At 40.4% G+C, this 19,676-nt stretch overlaps 1 protein-coding gene across 3 annotated transcripts in view; it reads right to left on the bottom strand.

Annotated features, from left to right (window-relative positions):
• The window catches only part of LOC122810405 (ankyrin repeat domain-containing protein SOWAHB-like), a 651,779-nt gene that overhangs the window by 603,846 nt on the left and 28,257 nt on the right, over window positions 1-19,676 (bottom strand). For 2 of the 3 annotated variants that reach the window (XM_044082013.1, XR_006366097.1), the window contains exon 1: window positions 6,154-6,431. The exons of the other annotated variant lie outside the window; for it this stretch is intronic. In XM_044082013.1, coding sequence (XP_043937948.1) covers window positions 6,154-6,304 — 151 coding nt within the window. In that variant the 5' untranslated portion in view covers window positions 6,305-6,431. Of the gene's footprint in view, window positions 1-6,153; window positions 6,432-19,676 lie in introns of those variants that run through there. 3 annotated transcript variants of the gene reach the window in all.

Raw genomic sequence — 19,676 nt, 5'->3', positions numbered from 1 at the left:
GCAGGCATTTAAGTGAGGCAAAAAAGTTTCAATCAAATGGAGACTATGCTTGCAGAATATTCAGTGAAAATGTATATGGGCACTTTGTTTATTTGAACTGATGCAGAGAAGCTTCACTGAACTTTTGCCAGTGATCAAAGAGACTGATGAGGTAGAACAGATTCATGGGCCATGTCCTATCAGCCCCTACTTTATCTGTCATCCATCATTCCAGCTCCGAGCTCCGAGCCTTTCTCTGACTGATGACTGCACCTTAAACATGTAAAATTAATCACTATTCCAGTCTAGCCAGGTGTCTTGCCTCCAGAAATTAAAGCTGCTTTATCCTAGCCAAAGAAATGCTGGCATCCCAAAACTGCACTGCAGTTAAATTTATAGTCTCATAAGGATGATTTAAACATTAAAAAAAAAAAAAAAAAAAAGATCCGAGTTATATATACACCAAATAAAAATGTCTTAAAGATATATGTAAACGTGGAAAACTATTACTTAAAATTAATCTGCAATTGATAGACATGTTTGAGAAAATCAACAGCTTTACTAATGCATGTGGCAAATGCTGACATGTATAGGAGGAGTGCCTTGCAAAATTTAACCCCAATGCACCCTTAAAATTCCATAGGAAAATAAGCACAGCGTAATCCGGTGACTACAGTTCAAACCTTACTTCGGAGCACATCCCAAACTCCGTTTATACAGACTGTTGGAAATGATGGCATAAAGCTAATATATTTTGGGACATTTGCTGGTAGATACAGATTATATGTTCCTTTGTTTCTCAGACTGTAAAACTGTATCTTTACTAATATTCAAGATAAAGGTAGGCACACAGAAGTGTAAATGTCTGCTGTAAGACATATGTAAATCTATCTGATGTAAGGATGCCATGTCCCATATACTCAAAGGGAAGAGAAACTATGCAAAACAAACTTAGCATTCAACTTTTCCCTCTTTTCTGTAGGCCACAACCCAAACATAAAGTGCAGCACAGAATGCCAACATAATCATTTGTTGGCCTCATAAACAAGCAGTGTTTCTTCTGCAATGCTTCATGCAGTAATAACCTCCTGCATCAAGAACCTGCTGTCCTGCCTTCTCAGCCTACGTTTTCACATCCTGACCACTCTATTTAGTCAGCCGTGGTCATAAAGTCAGTGCAGCACAAAGTAAGCTGTTATCAAATTCCTTTTTGTAAGGATGACAAAGGATGACTAGTGACATTTTAATTTAGAATATGTTATGATTCATTCAGTCAAGTTTTATTAGCAGAAAATGTATCATAGTCCCTTCTTTAACTGCTAAGAACGTGATTATATTAAGTGTCCTTTCCTAGTGAGTCTTGTTGGGTAGGGTGGAGGTAAGCTTGTCCTCTCTCTGATCTCAACTGCCTTGTAAATAAAAGTAGGACACAAGGAGATAAGGGTGATACAGGATGGAGGTACACCCAAATGACATAGACCGTGGCTCTTGGTAATCCACTCAGTGAATGACACATATAGGAGTACTCCAAGAGAATAATGGAAGTCTGCCTATTAGTACACAGTATTAAAGCTATAACCTATTAATGACCTGTTTTTTGAAGTCAAGGGTACAAGGTTTGATTCCTTCTACTTTCCATTTGCCTACTGTGTTACTCTGAAATTAGATAGTGCTTCTGGGTTGCCCCTGCATAAGATCACTTGTGTTCAGTGGACTTTGTTGGTTACCAGACTGGTAAAACAGTACAAATGTTTCTAATAGTGGGTATAGCAGATTATGGACCTAGACTTTGTCTTTGACACTATAACTTTGCCACAAACAGTGCCAGTTCTGCATATGGAATGTCATTAGATCTTCTCTTTCTTGTAGAAGCTTTTGCTATGAAAGGAATACATTAATTTAGACATTACATGTAACAAAAGGCATATCATGCACAGGTAAACTGAAAGTAACCTGAAAAAGTCTTACCAGTGCAGAATATCACATGCTGTGCTGAACAGACTGTACCCAGCAAATCTGGATTGTTCTACTGCACTGAATGCATCTGAATTGTTCTACTGCACCTGGCACTGTTGAGCACAACAGAACAATACATAACAATAGTTGCTTATATATCTCACTTGAATGTTGCCAAGGCATAACAGAAGTGTTACGTACACTAGAATTCATGCATGCATAGGTTCATAGGGGATCATACCTCTCAACTGGCCAGATTTTTGCAGAATGTCCAGATTTTTGCCTTATAGTTTTGGTCTTTTCATCATAAAATGTGTGGTTTTCTGGCAATCAGTAAGTATTGAACACAATAAATAATGAGAGGCATTTTAGTTGCAGATGTCATATCCTTCAGAAAATACATGGCAACACAAAACCTTTTATTCTAGCAACTTTCTACATTTGTAAGAGTAATCCAGGTAGGGACTGGCATAAGGGTTAAGGTGTTTACCTTTCAAACATAAGGTACAGGACTTGATTTTTACCTTTGAGTGAAATTGGCTAGGCTTCCAAAGTAATTATATCTAAACTTATATTTAAAATCTGTCCCTACTTTTGGGCCTTTGTTCCTCCATTATATTTCACTTTGTTCAGATTTCTTGTGCTAAGAGGTTCATTTTGTTCAGATTTCTTGTGCTAAGAGGTTCATTTTGTTCATATTTCTTGTGCTAACAGGTTGCGCGGTATGTAGGGGATACACTTGAACATAGGTACTTACTAAGTCACTGATTGTCGAGAATCTTAAAAAGCTTAACCATGTGTTCCCATGGTAATTATTAGCCCTTTTATTTTGCAATATGATTCTCCAAAGACAGGACCATGAAATATTTGTTGGGTACTTACATGTTTCTGCTACCCATGAGGGCCATTGGTGCTAAACTAGAGGTTTTACATTTACCCATCCATTCATCCAAGTTATGTTTGACTAGAGTAACAGAAGTACTTTGCTTTATGCAGAAGTTAAACAGATTGCACAAAAGTGGTATTGTCCGTGATACATATATAGACTTCCAGTATCATATGTTCTGTTAATCCTGTAAAAGATACAGAGTTCTTTTGAAAGGGTGCTTCTGATACCACTGGATTTCCAGATTTGTAACAGGTCTTGGAGAAGAGGGACTGCTGAAGCTCTATATGTGAGACAGAGGTCGCCTCTCAGTAGTCTTTATGATACCAAGAATAGAAACAAGGCTTTGAGATGGTCTAGACTGATTTTATAATTTAGACCCTTGAATTTTTTAGTAAGGAAATGTTGCCATTCCAGCTATGAGAAATGTTTGGATGGGTACATACTGGAAGGGCCATTACACTCAATGATCAGACTAATGAGTGTCATATAAAGAGGAACAATTACGTCCCTGGTCTGGATGCCATACCCTTTGATATTAGCTGTGGAATGAAAAAGGATTTCCTTACAACAGTGGATGCATAGTGATCAAAGGACACTTCATTGTCAATCTAGATTTCCAGATCTCTAACTTCAGGATTGGTTTTCATGGGGGGGGGGGGGGGGTGTCGTCAATGTGGTACTTGCAAAGGTAGTTATGCTTGCCAAATGATACAATTATATATTTCTTGGCATTTATGTTTACTCTATTTTTTTAGTACCTCTTTGTTTGGGGCAGGCATGGTGTCCTCATGGGAGTTTAGGATACATACATACAAACATACAAATATTACAAGCATGAGCATTAATGCCTTCTAGCCTGCCAATATATCAAATCACTTCTTCCCATAATAAGTGTCCAGGCTGTTCTTAAAATATCTAAACTACTGCTTGCTTTAATGTAATTTGGTAGTCTGTTCCATGCATCAGCTGCTGTATCTCAGAGAACCAATTAGTACACTTCTCATTCATATAAATTTTTCTACATAGGTTGTCTGATGATTCTCTATGATTTTTTGATAGCACCAAACATTCCCAGAGATAGTTGTCTCTAAATGCACTATATGCCTGAATAAGGTCTCCTATTAAATATATGTATGACACACTGTACAAATTCTGATATTTTAGTCTTTCATTATAACATACATTTTCACATCCATGGATGCCTTTAGTATATTTCTGCAGTGCTCTTTCCAGTTTACTCATGCTTGCTTTCTTATCAGGTTTCCATATTGTTATTCCATACTCAAGTTTGCGTCTAATATAATTAGCTACACTTTACAAATCCTTTTATACTACCTATGATTCTATAACTGTCATTAATGAATTGGTTGATATGATTAGAAAAACTCAAAGCTGGATCTACCCATATACCCAGGTCCGTAAATGAGTCTACAGTTTCAGTCCCAAATTTCATATGTTTAAGATAGCACCAGTTTTACAGTATTCTGCAGACGTAGTCAATCACAATCCCTTAACATTAGCTTTGACTTCCAAGAAGAAAAGTCCAAAGATAAATGTATCTCAAGGATTAAACCATGGGGCATTAAACCACAGGACATTAAACCACGGGGCACTTTCTAGTGAACAAAACCTGTTAGAGTAAGTAGAGCTGTCTACTCTTACTTCTGAGTTCTATTTACGAGCTAATCTGCTATCCAGTGCGTTACACGGGGGGGTGGGGGTAACAGTTAGCTGGGAGAGTTTATCTATGAAACTGAATGCAGGATAGTATTTAATTTTTCTGTAAGGTCCAGCTTGGCAGTGTCCACTGATTTGCCCTAGTCCATTGTTTAAGTGACTTTTTTGAAAATGTCAACCAAGTTAAGTAGACAGTACCTGCTCTTGACAGATCTGAATTTGGGATGGGTTAAGAGTCTGTAGGTCACCTAAATCAACTATTTATTAGTTCCATGATGATCTTTTCCATAGCCATATAGATGAGGCTGGTCAGGCTTATGGCTCTTTAATTACCCAGATATGTTGTAGATCCACCTTTGTTCAAGGGGATTGACTATTTCTTTCCCTCATTCACGCACCACCAAGCCTGTTCCGAAGTTAATGTGATATAACCCCAGTAGAAGGTCAAGGGAGCCATTAGCAAATATGGCATGTTGTCCAGCACCATAGACATGTTCTTGGTATTATTTAGAGTCTTTGAGAACCTTTATATATGTATATATATATATATAGCGTTTAAGTAATCCAGGTTATCAACCAGCAATAAATGAACAAATTAATATTCTGGCAAACAAGTGTATGTATATATATATATATATATATATATATATATATATATGTATATATCTATAGATAGATATAGATATATATATATATATATATATATATGCATCCGTTGCATCTGAGAGGGTAGACAGGTTAACTATTAAGTTACAAGTGTTATCTATATACACTACTCATGCATATAATTTTAAAGTTGATGCTTGCATCAATGTTAATATGTTTGATCCATTCTTGTGTTATTATTTGTACCACTGTTCTAATATGTAGTGTATGTTTATGGAATTATATTTAACTGCATTGCCATTTCATTTAATCAGCAGGAAAAAAACAGTGTTTCGTTTAATCAAGAAGTCACTTAATGGACTCTACATCTGATCGACATTCATTTCATTGCAATTTCATACACACTAAATATACTGCTGAAAGTTTCACCTCCCCCCACACCCCCCAACATAAATATACTAACTCCGTAATCACACAACTATGGAGAAAAAAGAATGCTTCTTGCACACTGAATCATTGCTGGCTTACATACTTAAACTTCTAGACATGATGGAACAACATAACAGACGGAATCATCCTGATAAAAATGCTGATCAAGACTAATTTATATTGTTATTTCCTATCCTCCTATACCACATCAGCAGTCATGTTCTAGAACATTTCATGTTTTTCAATGTAGTGAGTGTCAATCAAATCAGTTTTAGATTAAATGAACCACCCTTTTCTCTGTCGATAAAGTGAGCTAACAGTGAAATGAACATAAGCTGTTGATACATATTAATGCAGAAAAATAAAGAGAGAGAAAAAAGAAAATCAGTAGTACTAAACATCATGTGTGCTGGTGTGTGTCAACCAGAAATAAACATATAAATCCAGTCAGACAATGGAAAGGAGACATGTTTGTCAGAAAGTGCGAAATGCAAAGTTACTAAGGCAGTAAGTGGTGGCAGAAGCACAAGGGTTTGAGGGAGGATTTGGAAACGTTGCCGTGTGAGTATTAGAAATTAAAAGAGAAAGGGAAGCTTGATATGGGCAAATTGGTTTACCTTTAAATTGTTGACTGCACATAGTCGAATGTGCACACCGCCAAAACCCTTCCGCAAAACCACTCCCAGCGCCGCCGAACTTCAGAAAGTTGACAAAACATTGAACGTCGATATTTCTGACCATACCACACTTACAAACAAGTGCTAACATGGATCAAAAAGGGGGCGCGGTTTTGTAGTTTGGAATATCGGCACTCGAGGTTTTGAGAAGGTGCAGTTCAGAGTTCACAGAAGTGGTTTCGACGTTGTGACCATCAACATTTTGAAGGTAAACTGGGGCAAATCACATGATTAGAGGAAGAGGGAAAAAAGGAGTATAAAGATGAAGTGAAAGCAACACATGATAACAGACGGACATGGGCAGTAGTTTGAAAAAGGACATTTCTAAAAATAGTTGAAGGAGACCATGGGACACACTGCCCGAAACATCAGTGTAATCCAGGTCAGCTCAAAGTTTTGGGAATGCTGATGACAACTGAAAGAAGTAGTGCAGGTCATCTCATTGAAAAACAAAGTTCAAATGTCACTTTAACAAAGCAGTATGGAGTGGAGTTTGAATAAACTAAGAAGATATGATTTAAGGAAGCTGCAAAGCACTTTACACCCCCTACAGTTTTATATTCTTTCTTCATGTGCTCTCCACCGGTCCTAATTATCTGAACTGTGCCACTGTTCCGTTTGTACTCTGATTCTTTTATACCCAATGACTGTATACCTATCACCAGCACAGACAGGGGTTGCAGCTCATCTTACTTCTCCTTTGTGAAACATGATACATAGTGGATGCAATATGGGAACATGACAGCAGCTATCCTTTACTGGCAAGCCTTTTCCTCTAGGAAGCTGATGCCTGTCACTGGGTTCCTTCTTCTCCATCACAGGAACATGTAGTGGGACATTCATCCAATACAAAGCTGCACCCTCAACTCGGAAGAGTAAGCTGACTCTGCACATTTATTTCCCATCACTGCCCCCACATGCCCCTCCATCTTCCATGCCACTAATCAATCTTAGCTCATAATCAAGGTTGCATCCTACCATCCCTGCCCTCACCCCTTTCACCCCAGACCTGTAGCCACACACACACACACACACACACACACACACATACACGCGCCTACACACACACACACACGCGCGTACACACACACACACACACACACACACACACACACACGCGCGTACACACACACACACACACACACACACACACACACACACACACACATACACGCGCCTACACACACACACACACACACACACACACACACACACATATACACGTGCCTACACACACACACACACACACATACACGTGCCTACACACACACACACACACACACACACACACACACACACACACATACACACACACACACACTTTGAGTTCACTCACGTCAAGAGGAAGAGAAACCCCTTCTAGTGATCTCAGTCAATAAAAGAGCATTTTCGAAGAAATGGTCAATCTGTACAGTTAAAGATGGGGCAAAAGGAAAGGGGCAGATCTGTAATGAGGTATTGCAGCACTTAGGGGAACCTGTTCTTCTTCTGTTGGCAACTAAATGTGTTTGTATATGTATTCAGTGGAGGAACGGTGTACAATTCATTAGGAAATACTTGCCTCTGGTTGGATTTTAAACTTTCTACTAATGACTCAGAAGGGGCATGGTGCTTAGTATTGCTACCTGCCAATGCTTTTCAAATATAGTTCCTGACTGGGGTGCCTTTTGGTTGGAGACCACCTGCCTTGCCTGTTTTTGCAATGATATTTCCTAGAGGCATTCGATTCCTCCTTCATTCCAAAGGCATGCCAAACGGTAAACTAGCGATATTTTAAAGTGTGTGTGTGTGTGTGCGTGTGTGTGTGTGTGTGTGTGTGTGTGTGTGTGTGCTTGTGTCTGTGTGTTTATGTGTGTGTATGTGTACACATGTGCATGTGCATCTACATCCACACATGTGTATGTGTGTGTGCAAAATGGATTGCTCACATGTGCCAAATCAGTGGGTCTGTGTGAAATCTGATTTAGTAAAATAGTTTATGCATTTAAAAATCTTGACTGATAATGTTTTTGAATACACAATTCTTAGTTTTGTGGAGCCACAATTTAAAAAAATATGGAGATCTGATCCCTATCAGTATTATGCCTAGGGAATATCATTTCAAAGAGACATTTTAAAGACAATGACATGAAAGTAATTAAAATGCAGTATCTTGAGTATTTTTAGACAAAACTCCTACTATAGTAGTTTGAATACTCAAGCATTCTCTGAATCTTTAGCCAACCATTTCCTATATTTTATAGTCAGTCTCGTCTGCAAATACTAGTCAAGGGTGGAATTGTAGTTTGTAGTTAGTTTCTCATCTGTATAACTGGAGAGCCTGCATTTCAACGAAAACCACATGCAAGAAGCAAATATGTGATCGTTTGTGCTGACTGCAAATAAAAACATACTATGCATGCAAATTTAGCCTTATCTGATGAGAATTATTTTGATGGTTCCTGACCCAGAGACTCCCCAGACTCTGGAATAGATTGCCCATACATGTCAAGCAAAGTGCCTCTTTGGTCCTCTTCAAAAGGAACCTTGATGATTGGATGGGAGAAAGGAAATTCACGCCGGGGATCACGTCAGTCGCCCTGCTAGACAGGGGTCCAGGGAAGTAAATAGTGTGGGAAGAAATAGCCAGGGAATTGTTATGGCTAGGCTTGTATAGGCCCTAGGGCTGATAGCCTAGTACCAACCTATGAACCAACCTATGAACCTATGATTAGTAAGCAGGATTATTCTCTTTTCTGACTGCAACATTAAACACTACAACTGTTTTGCTCACTCTATGCTTAAGTGGGCTGTGCATGTTATTTAAAATAGAGATTAGCATTAAAAGCACTCCCTTTTCAATACCTTCTTCAGTCAGGAAGTGACATTTCCAAACAGCAACTGCAGGTAGAACTTGTTCAAATCTTGTGTCTGGCAATATAACATCAAGAACAGTTTAATTAGTGAGATATAAGTAATGGAGCTAAATGTACTGCAGGAATTGTTACCTTCATTCATTTAATTTCATATATGGACATTCTACTGGCAAATACAAGAAGTAGGTTTGTAGCAGCACTGAAATATATACCTTGACTGCAATTCATAAAGCTACCCTAACTGCACTTTAGAAAGCTGCTATGGAATAAATTCCTGTCATTCTGGTCATGTGGTGCTACCTGAAAAAATGATAGAATACTACGTGTGACATAATGGAAGTTCGTACTATGTGAAGCAAGTTCAACTCCCGCTGTGCTACATAGCACCAGCTGAATTATTGCATGAATATATTCTAGTACATTTATTTTCACATAATGGAAGGTGGTACTATATGATGGTGGTCCTTCAGATGAGACATTTAACCAAGGTCCTATCTGCTTGGGTTGGTGGTAAATAAGGTGGATGTAAAAGACCCCACAACACCTTTCAAAAAATTAGGGGAAGTTCACCAGTGCCCTGGTCAAGTTTACCCTAGCTGTAAAAACACCACTTCAGGTCTCCCCTGAAAAAAGGCTGCTAGCCTAGTGGAACTAAAGCATTCAACAAAGAATAAATAAAATAAAAATAAAAAAAAATAAACTCACTGAGGCTAGCTACAGAGTACCACAATATAGTACCACCTGAATAAAATATAACAAAACACCAAGGACATTGTGAAGGCTGATTTTATGTGGCCTGGCCATCAGTGGCAGACTGCAGAGTGGACACATTTCTCACCAGCATTCCCTTGTGGTTTTGTGGCAGGATTTAATACATGGCAGTGCCATGCATAAGGGTTATTTTATGTGAAGAACTCTTTCTGACCCTCAATAAACTATCATATAAATTCCCCCACCTCATTTTCTCCTCCTGCCCCTGCACAGGTAGCCTACAAAATATTGTGAAGTAACTGAAGTAACTTGGTTTACAGCCACACAAAGATATGCAAGCACATCCACACACTCCCACACAAACACACACACACACACACACACACACACACACACACACACACACACACACACACACACACACACAGTTCCATTACTGCCACGTTGAATCACTCAGCTAACTCACTTGCCACTGTCTCTTAACACTTGAGTGATAATAAGCATGAGTTCAGATGGTCATGTTTAGTAGATACTGCCCTATTTCATGGCTCACTAGCACCACAGGATATCTGTGGTGGCCCATGTGGATGGTATTGTGTCTCCTGTTCGTGGCTAGGCTGAAAGTGACACTATTACATTTTAAGCAGATAATTCCTTGGTAACTTTGTAACTGTAACTTTAACAAGAAGGACTTGGAATATTTCTTTTATTAATATTTTTTGAATATCTGTAAATGATTTTGAGTGTTTTCTGAATAATTTTTGAATATCTGTAAATGATTTTGATCTGTAATAATTTATGCTGAGGAGATATGCCATTCAATTAATGCTGACTGTCTGAATGTGATCTACCTAATCCTAACTCTCTGAATGTGATGTTCCTGAATACTTTTACATATATCATTTATTATCTCTACAGTGAGACTGCAGTTATGCAAGACATTTTTCACATTTGAAGGTATTTATTTTTCAAAGTAATGTAACCATTTAGAATATAGAAGTAGGGCTTGGTGGGGTGGTGGTGACTATCCCCCACATTAAGAAGTTGAAGGGGGATTCCCACTGCAACCCTACAGTTTTGGTGTGCTTGCCTTGCCTTACTTGTCAAATATGCTGACTAGATTTTACGTGTTGGGTTCTCATAGGTGAGTTGTTTATGCTGTTATTTTTATTATTTCAATATGTCTTCCTAGGGTTACCACCTGTCCCACTTTGCGAGGGACAGTCCCTCTTTGGCCAGTTGTGTCCTGCAAAAAAATTGTTTTAGGAGAAAATGATTTCCTATATTTTATGTAATAGTTGCATAAAACAGTTATTTTGTATCTGAAACACCTAAATGTTGTAAGAAACAGAATACGCAACTAAAATGCTTCAAGAATAAGCATTTATTTAGACAAAAAATGAAGTTCTGTCCTTTGTACTGGCTGTGGGTATGTTTTGCCCTGCAAAATCTGACGTTTGTACCAAAAATGTCCCACTTTGGGCATTTGAAAAGGTGGCAACCCTATGTCTTCCCATTTTCTTTAATTGTAAAGTGTTTAGGTGATAAACACATCACTAATTTAAAATTAAGTAAATGAATGATTATTTTTTTTAAATCTGAAAGCAAACTGGTTAACAGAGGGTAAATAAATAATTATTTATTTACATAATTAAAGAGTGTTTGGTGTGGCCTATGGCACATTTTGCTCTAGATAGCATTTATTTTGATCATTTAAAACAGATGCTTTGAGCACTACCAGACTTCCAAAGTATGGATGCACCAAGGAACAGTACAGAGATCAAAACATTAGTTTAAGTCTTAGGATCATAGGAGATTACTAGGCAAATGGCCCTGGGGCCCTTACAAGCCTAGTCAAGAGTTTATCCCAAAAAGAAACTCAGTCAGCACTGTCACTGAGGAGCACAGGTTGAACCCCTGAGACAAACTTGTGGTTTTCCAGACACTCATCAGGGATGTGCTTGAAGAGGGTCAGTGAGGTACTCTGTTTGACGTGTATGGGAAGTCTATTCCAGAGACTGGGCAGCCTCTGGGAGAAAAACCTGTCTCTCCAGCAGGTATTGTTGATGTTGAATATTAGATTCAGGCCTTTCATGCAGGTAATGCACAAGGAGTTCGACTTACAGATATGGATCATCTCTAGTAGGGCAGGGTCCAAGATTGCCTTGTAGGTGAGACACAGATCACCTCTGAGCAATCTCTATGATACCAAGTACAGTGATAGTGATTTGAGCCTGTCCCTGTATGACAGGTATTGGAAGCCATGGATTCTCTTTGTGAGGTGTTTCTGTGGCCTTTCCAGTTGATGCAGATGTTTGGAGACTTACATACCAAACAGGGTGTTATACTCAATTATTGGTATAATGAGGGAGGAGTATAGAGAGGTAATAACCTCCTTTTTTTCTGGATCCAACACCTTTACTTATGAGATGAACCAAGTAAAAGGCTTTTCTGACCACTGCCGCTACATGATGGTTGAATGTGTGATTATTATCAACCAGAGTACCCAGGTCTCTCACCACAGGTTGTGTGTTTAGGGGGTTGCCATTGGTGTAGTAATCAGCAGGGGCCATGTTTCTGCTGAATGGAATGATGAGACATTTTTTTGCATTTTGCATGAGGCCATGATTTTGGCACCAGTCATTAGTTGCTGGGAGACCCTCTTGCAGTATGTTAACATAATTTGGGGAGTCAATGACAGCACCCAACTTACAGTTGTCCACAAACTTGGCCAGTCATAGGCCTTTTGTCTTTGCTTGGACCACTGAGAAGTAGATGCAAAACAGTAGGAGTCCCAGGACAGATCCTTTGGGAATTCCACGAATGACAGGTTTGCTATCAGAGGTGGAGGTGCCTATTTTGACCTTGAGTGTCCTGTTGGTGAGCCAGTTGGCCACCCACCTGATGAGATAGAGATTTATGCCAAGTTGTGTTAGCTTTTTGATGATGCCAAAGTTGGGGATTGTGCCAAAGGCCTTGGCCAAGTCACGGTAAGCTATCTGTACTGACTTTCCCTCATCCAGGGCCTTGGCAACAGTCTCAAAGAAGTCAACCATGTTCAACAGACAAGATCTGCGCATGACAAATCTGAACTGGGTGGGGTCAAGTTCTTGGAGATTGCCTATGTCCTTGTTTATGAGATCCATAATAATACACTTCATGGCTTTACAGATCAGACTTGTCAAGCTAATGGGGTGATAGTTTCCAGGGTTAGTAGTGGCACCACCTTTGTGCAAGGGGATGACAATGGCAATTCTCCACTTTGCTGGAATGAAGCCTGTACTTAGGCTTTTGTTGAATAGGGTGCTCAATGGCAAAGCCAGTTCTTGCTGGGGATGATGCAGAATACAGCCTGGGACACTATCAGGCCCCATGGAAGCTGTGTTCTTTACCTTTGACAGGGTCTTTAATGCTTGATCTATGGAGATGTGTGGTGCAGGAAAAGTACTGGGGATGTCTAAAGGGCCTTTGGGGGACAGGGGTGTGACGTTTGTGCTGAACCTATATGCTATCAGGTTGGTTAAATCAACAGGATCAGTGTAAGTGATACTGTTAAGTACCAATTTGGAACAAACCTGGGCTTTGCCATGGAGGTTCCTGACATAACTGAAGAAGGCTTTTGGTTTCCCTTTGTTTCAGAGGCTAGTTTTGATTCATAATTGGCTTTGGAGGTTTTTGCTAGTGATCTAATTTGCTTGTTGAGGCTAAGGAGGGAGTTTTTCCAATTTGGAATTTGCTCCTTTTTACTCTTGGACAGCAGTTTCTTCCTTTTGTTGCAAAGCCTGTTAATAGAGGATGTCCACCAAACAGGTTTATGTTTCCTTGAGGAATAGGTTTTAGTTCTGTTGGGTATAACTGAGTCCATGCAGTTGTACAGGTGCTTGTGTACTGCATTGACGTATTGTTCAGCATAGCTGTCTGCATCCCTTGAGGGGGGCAGTGGTGTGAAGCTACAGATATCCTCCCTTAGGAGGTTGTAGTCAGCTTTTGAGAAGTTTTTTAGCTTGATTATGGCTGGGTGGGGGGTTGGGTGGGATAGAAATTTTGAACGAGACTGTCTGATGATCTGATCTCACCAGGGAAGAACATACTGTGGGAGTAGTGCAGCGGTCGCCCATGTTGGTGAGAATCAAGTCCAAAATGTTATCTCCCCTTGTGGGGGATGAGACAAGCTGGTCTAGTGCATTATAATTGATAAAGTTAAGGAATCATTAAGTGAGTGCATTAGTGCAGGAATAGTTCACCCAGTCTATGGTATTTTAATTTAAACAGACTATGTGTTGTTGGTGAAACCTATAATGCTTATAGCATATGTTTGGTTGCAATAGCAGTCTTTCATAGAAGTCAGTCTTATCTTTGATACTGAAAACCTGTAACAGCTAAGGAAAATAGCTACTATTGAAAATGGGGTGATCCCAGGTTATAGTAGCATAAGATATCAGCCTTAAAGGCCGATGCACTTCTGGAATGGACAGTATATGGAATTAATATGTCAGATTTTGCAAACATATATGGGATAATAGAGGAGGACTTGGATTGCACAGATATAGGTTCTTGTGGTTAACATATAATCCTAACTACTTTGCAAACAAACACATAAATCATAACTATTGTGTGGTTAAGTCCTAGCACTTACTTAGTTTTATAGTGCACGCATAATGGTTCAAGATAGGAAGGATTATAAACAGGTCTTTCATCATACCCAAGCTGTTGAGAAATAGCTATCACCAAATTCTTCTTAAGAGTGAAACAAAGTGAAGCTGAATAGATGAATGAGTAAGTGATATCAGATTTATCCCATTGTGGTATAAATAAGAAGCATTACATCACAGCTGTGGAGTGGAAAAGATTTTTTTTTCCCCTCCTACCAAATGGTTGGTGACCACACTCCTTAAGCAAGTCATTTATTTGACTACTGAAAAAACATAACATATGCTAACATCACAGCAAGTTACTACCATACCTCTCAATCTCTTAGCACTAAAAATCAGGATAAAGCCAAAAATAATGAGGGGAAAAAGCCCTTCTCACTTCTTTGTTATCTGATATTTAATAGCCTAGTGGGCTTCCTCTGTACTTTAAGTGCCAGCCGCAAAGTTTGAGAATTCATTTTATGCCCAACTTCTGAGAGACCTGCATTAGAAGTTGAAGTTAAGTGCAAACTTGCAGTAGTGTATTTTAGTCTTCTGTTAAGTACAAACTTGCAGTTTTAAAAGTACCGTATTTCATTTTTTCTGTTACCTAATTGTGTGTTTCATTGAATAGTGTGCTGTGTGTCTCTCTGCATTTAGTTCCCAGTTCCCAGTTCCCCACCCACCCTCTCTGTTCTTGTCTTGGTGTTAGTGTTGGTGACTCTGGAATTGCCCACCCCTCCTGTAAGTCTGTATTAGAACACTCCTCCTGGGTCAATCTCATTTGCTCACTTAACCGAGTACATTGAGATCATATTCTGAGTCTAGTGTTCACTCTACTTAATACAAAGAAAAGATTTGAGAGGGCCAATCCACTTAAGTTCTTCCTTCCTCTCTCCTTGTACTTTACTAACAAAAAACTAGAAATTGTTTGCTCTTTATTCATCTGCTTTTACTGTATTTGTGTTTCTCCCTACTTTATTACTAGGGGCATTGACTACAACTCTGATCTGAGATATATAACAATAAGTATCATTTTCTCTGCATTTAAAGTGTTTTTTTTTTATTGTATCTGCTTTATTTTCTGAAAAAAAAACAACAAAAATAGTTGTTTCCAACCTTTCTAAGCTAGTATAGTCCAGTTTTCAGGTTAGTGCTGAATTCAGGGCTGTGTCACAAATCTCTGTGTTTGCCCATACCTTACTTGGATAGAAGGAAGTTTCTCTGTTCACCTGTGAGAGAGGGGAGCTTTGAGCAGCCTATCTGTCCCTGGAGGAGTGATTTCAGTCCAGAAATTAGTAGTTTATTGGCCATTTTGGGCTAATTTCTATCTCTTTCATTTCCCTGCTATAAATACTGCATTTGCCCCGTTTTGCATGCCAGGCAGAGCGGTTAGCTAGGGTAAAACTATTCCCAGCTCCACAAAGTCTCCTCTTCAATTTTTCCCTTGGAACTAGACAGACTTTCAACTTAAGCACTCAAGCCATTCATTTCTAAGCCCAGCACTTGCTCAAAACTCATAGCAAGCACTTATAAACCCTAGCACTAGACCCTCCTATACTGTACAGAAGGACAAGGCTCTCTATTTGACCTTACCAGCAATTCAGTAAAACAGTTCACTGTACCTATCCGGGCATGTCCAAAATGCAGTTTCAGGTGTACTCTCCAGTCCAGCTGGTGAATCTGGGCATTTTGAGGCAATGTAGCAACTGCCTCATGTACACAGAATACCCTCTCCTCTTACCACCAAACACTAATACATGCGAGAGATGCAATTATACAGCCAAACTGGAGGCTAAACTCTCTCAACCCAAGACTGGATCAGACAGTCAAGAGGAGAAGGGAAATACTTGCTTCACACCAACAGTCTCACATAGACACATTAAACCGCACCGGCAAAAAACACACATAAATACACGAAAACATACCCGGAGGCTCTAAATAAAAATCTGCAAAAGCAGCAGAGACCCCCAAAGCAGACATCCAAGCAACCTCCACCCCCCAACACAAACCATGAAACACATACTTCACAAAACCAGTGTGCCATGCAATCACAGCCCTTAAGGCAAAATAACATACCCAACATACTAGTAATAGGTGACTCTATAGTCAGGCACACTGACGTCCCACTCACTAGGCTGAATAAGGAGAAGGTTACTGTTAGCTGCCTGTCAGGTGCCAGGATCCACCACATAACACAAGCACTCAGGTCACTCCAGAACAAGTACCAATATGACTCTGTCATTGTCCATGTTGGTGTAAATGAACTGAGCCATACCTCCCTGGACTACATGAAAAGAGACATGGAAGAGCTCTCTGATCATGTAGCCCAGGCCGGTATGACCCTGACCCTGAGTAGCATCCTGCCCTCACCAAGAATGATACCACAGTATAAAGAACAAATTATCAATTTCAACAATAGGCTAAGTTTCTGGAGTCATTCAAAGGAGATCCAGTGTCTGTCCGCCTGGGATGACATGCTCAACAAGCCACTCTGCTTCGCTAGAGATGGCTTGCACCTTGTCACCCTTAGGGTTTCAAATAGTGGCCAAGCCTCTTGCCACCCCCATAGTGCCTTTTTTAGGCAAGGCTCAAAAGACAAACCCAGCACCATAAATAGCACAAGTAACAAAAAACTGAGGGTAATGCTACTCAATGCCAGAAGTCTAAACCTCAGAATGCACGTACTCGAGGCACTCGTCAGTATGGAGAAAATCGATATATGTGTAGTAACAGAAACCTGGTTTAAGGCTCCGGAGAGCACCCCAGCACTACCAGGCTACAACTCATACCATACATTTTCGCCACAGAACCTGGACCGAAATACGAAAGGCGGGGACGTATCCATATTCATCAAGGATCCACACACCTCCAGGTTAGTGGCACAGCACGATGCTTCAGAGATCATCCACGTGCAACTAACAATGGCCAAAACTGCAATTCAAATTGTAGCTTGCTACAGATCACCCACCATGTCCCAGGACCTACATTCCGCATTTCTGGAAACACTGAGAAACATAAAGGTTCTAACAAACACCCTAATATTGGGTGATTTCAATTACCCAAACATTAACTGGGAGAACAACTCAAGTACTAACTCCCTTGCCCAACATTTCCTAGAATTTCTAAACTCAAACACCCTGGATCAACTGGTCAACACTCCCACCACAGGTGACAACATATTGGACCTGGTCATCACCAACATGGGCGACCGGTGTTACACACCGGAGATCAACCCCTCGCTGGTTAGATCTGACCATAAACAAATCACTTTGGATATCCACATTCCACCCCCACCCCCAGACAAGGAAACCACCGTGAAAAACTTTTCAAAAGCAAACTTTACATTACTTAAGAAAGAGGTGGAAAGTTTCAAAGCCCCCATGCTAAAGGATTACGCTCTCCAAGCTGCAAAATCCTTTACTAATGCTTTCTACAGGCACCTACAAGAATGCATGGATTGTGCTATCCCAAGCAAAAAAAGATTCACTCCTCCAAGAAAAGGAAACCAGTCTGGTGTACCCCTGCCATAAACAAGCTATACAATAGAAGGAGGAAACTAGTACAGAAAGGAGTAAAATCCCAAGAAGAGAAGACATTCCTGATCAGTATCAGCAAGAAACTACGATCCCTCGTAAAATCATCCAAGGTGAGCTTCGAAAGAAAAATTGCCAAGGACTCCAAAGATAACCACAAGGCATTCTTTAGCTATTTCAAGAATCTAAGTGGCAATGCTCAGATCTGCTCAGAGTTAATGCAAAATGGCACAAAATACACTGAACCGACTGATATTGCCAACATCCTGGCAGACAGGTTTAGCGCAAACTTTACCCCTCTCTCACCCTCAAAAGAACCCATAACCATGCCAGAAGAATGTAGAGCCCCTGAAATCACAGACACTCAGGTTAAAACAGCCCTCTCCAAAGCCAAAAATACAGCATCAATGGGACCAGACGATGTCCCAGGCTGTGTCCTACACAAACTCAAAGATGAACTAACCCCTTACCTAAACACACTGTTCAAACTCAGCCTCTCCACAGGCTGCGTACCCATAGAGTGGCACACAGCAACGGTTATTCTGCTCCACAAAGGTGGAGCCACAACAGACCCCTGGTACTATCTCCCTATAAGCCTGACTAGCTTGGTCTGCAAGGCTATGGAGCACATCATCATGGAGCTTATTAACAGAGACATTGGGAACCTCCAAACACTAGACCCTACCCAGTTCAGCTTTCTTAAGGGCAGATCATGCCTCCTAAACCTGGTGGACTTCTTTGAGACAGTTACTAAGGCTATAGATGAGGGAAAGGTGGTACACACAGCCTACCTAGACCTTGCAAAGGCCTTCAACACCATTCCCCATTCTGATATTATAGACAAGCTCACTAGCCTGAACATAAACCCCTACGTCACAAGATGGGTTGCCAACTGGCTCACGGACAGAACCCACACGGTGAGAGTTGCAGGCTCTAGGTCCGACTCTAAACCGGTTACAAGTGGTATTCCCCAGGGTTCAGTCCTGGGAGCCCTCCTGTTTGGCATATACTTCTCAGAGGTACAGGCAAGCACAAGAGGACTGTGGCTGACCAAGTTCACAGACAACTGCAAACTAGGGGCTATAATTGACTCTCCAGCTGACACAGACATCCTCCAAAAGGGTCTCACTGAGATGGATACCTGGTGTCAAAATCATGGCCTCAAGCTAAATGCCAAAAAGTGCATAGTCATCCCCCTTTGAAAAAAACAAAGTACCCACAAACTGCAACATAGGTGGCAGTCCCCTAAATACGGAAGACGTAATAAGGGATCTGGGGACCCAAGTAGATAGTAATCTCTCCTTTGATAATCACATTGCCAAAGTGGTTAGAAAATCCTTCTATGTGGCCCACCTAATCACAAAAGGGTTTGCATCCAGATCCAAAGAGGTCATTGTGCCCCTCTACACATCACTCATCAGACCCATCTTAGTGTACAATGCCCCATTTGGGATGTACCTTACAAGACGCCTGCAACAGCTGGAAAGACCACAGAAGTACCTCACCAAGAGGATCACTGGCCTCAAACAGATGCCCTATGCAGTTCAACTGAAGAAACTCCAGCTGTAGTCGGTTGCATACCACCTACTCAGAGGTGATCTCTGCCTGACATACAAGGCCATGTCCAACCCAGAATTGATGGACATGCTCCACATAAAGAAAACCTTATCCCCCTGAGCCACATGCTCTAGGGATCTAAACCTCACCACAACAATAAATAGGATGTGCTA

This window comes from Protopterus annectens, chromosome 8.part1 (assembly GCF_019279795.1).
Source record: "Protopterus annectens isolate FY-2018-M chromosome 8.part1, PAN1.0, whole genome shotgun sequence".
Lineage (NCBI taxonomy): Eukaryota > Metazoa > Chordata > Ceratodontiformes > Protopteridae > Protopterus > Protopterus annectens.
The sequence above is the reverse complement of the archived record's forward strand: the minus strand, read 5'-3'. Positions and strand labels throughout refer to the sequence as shown.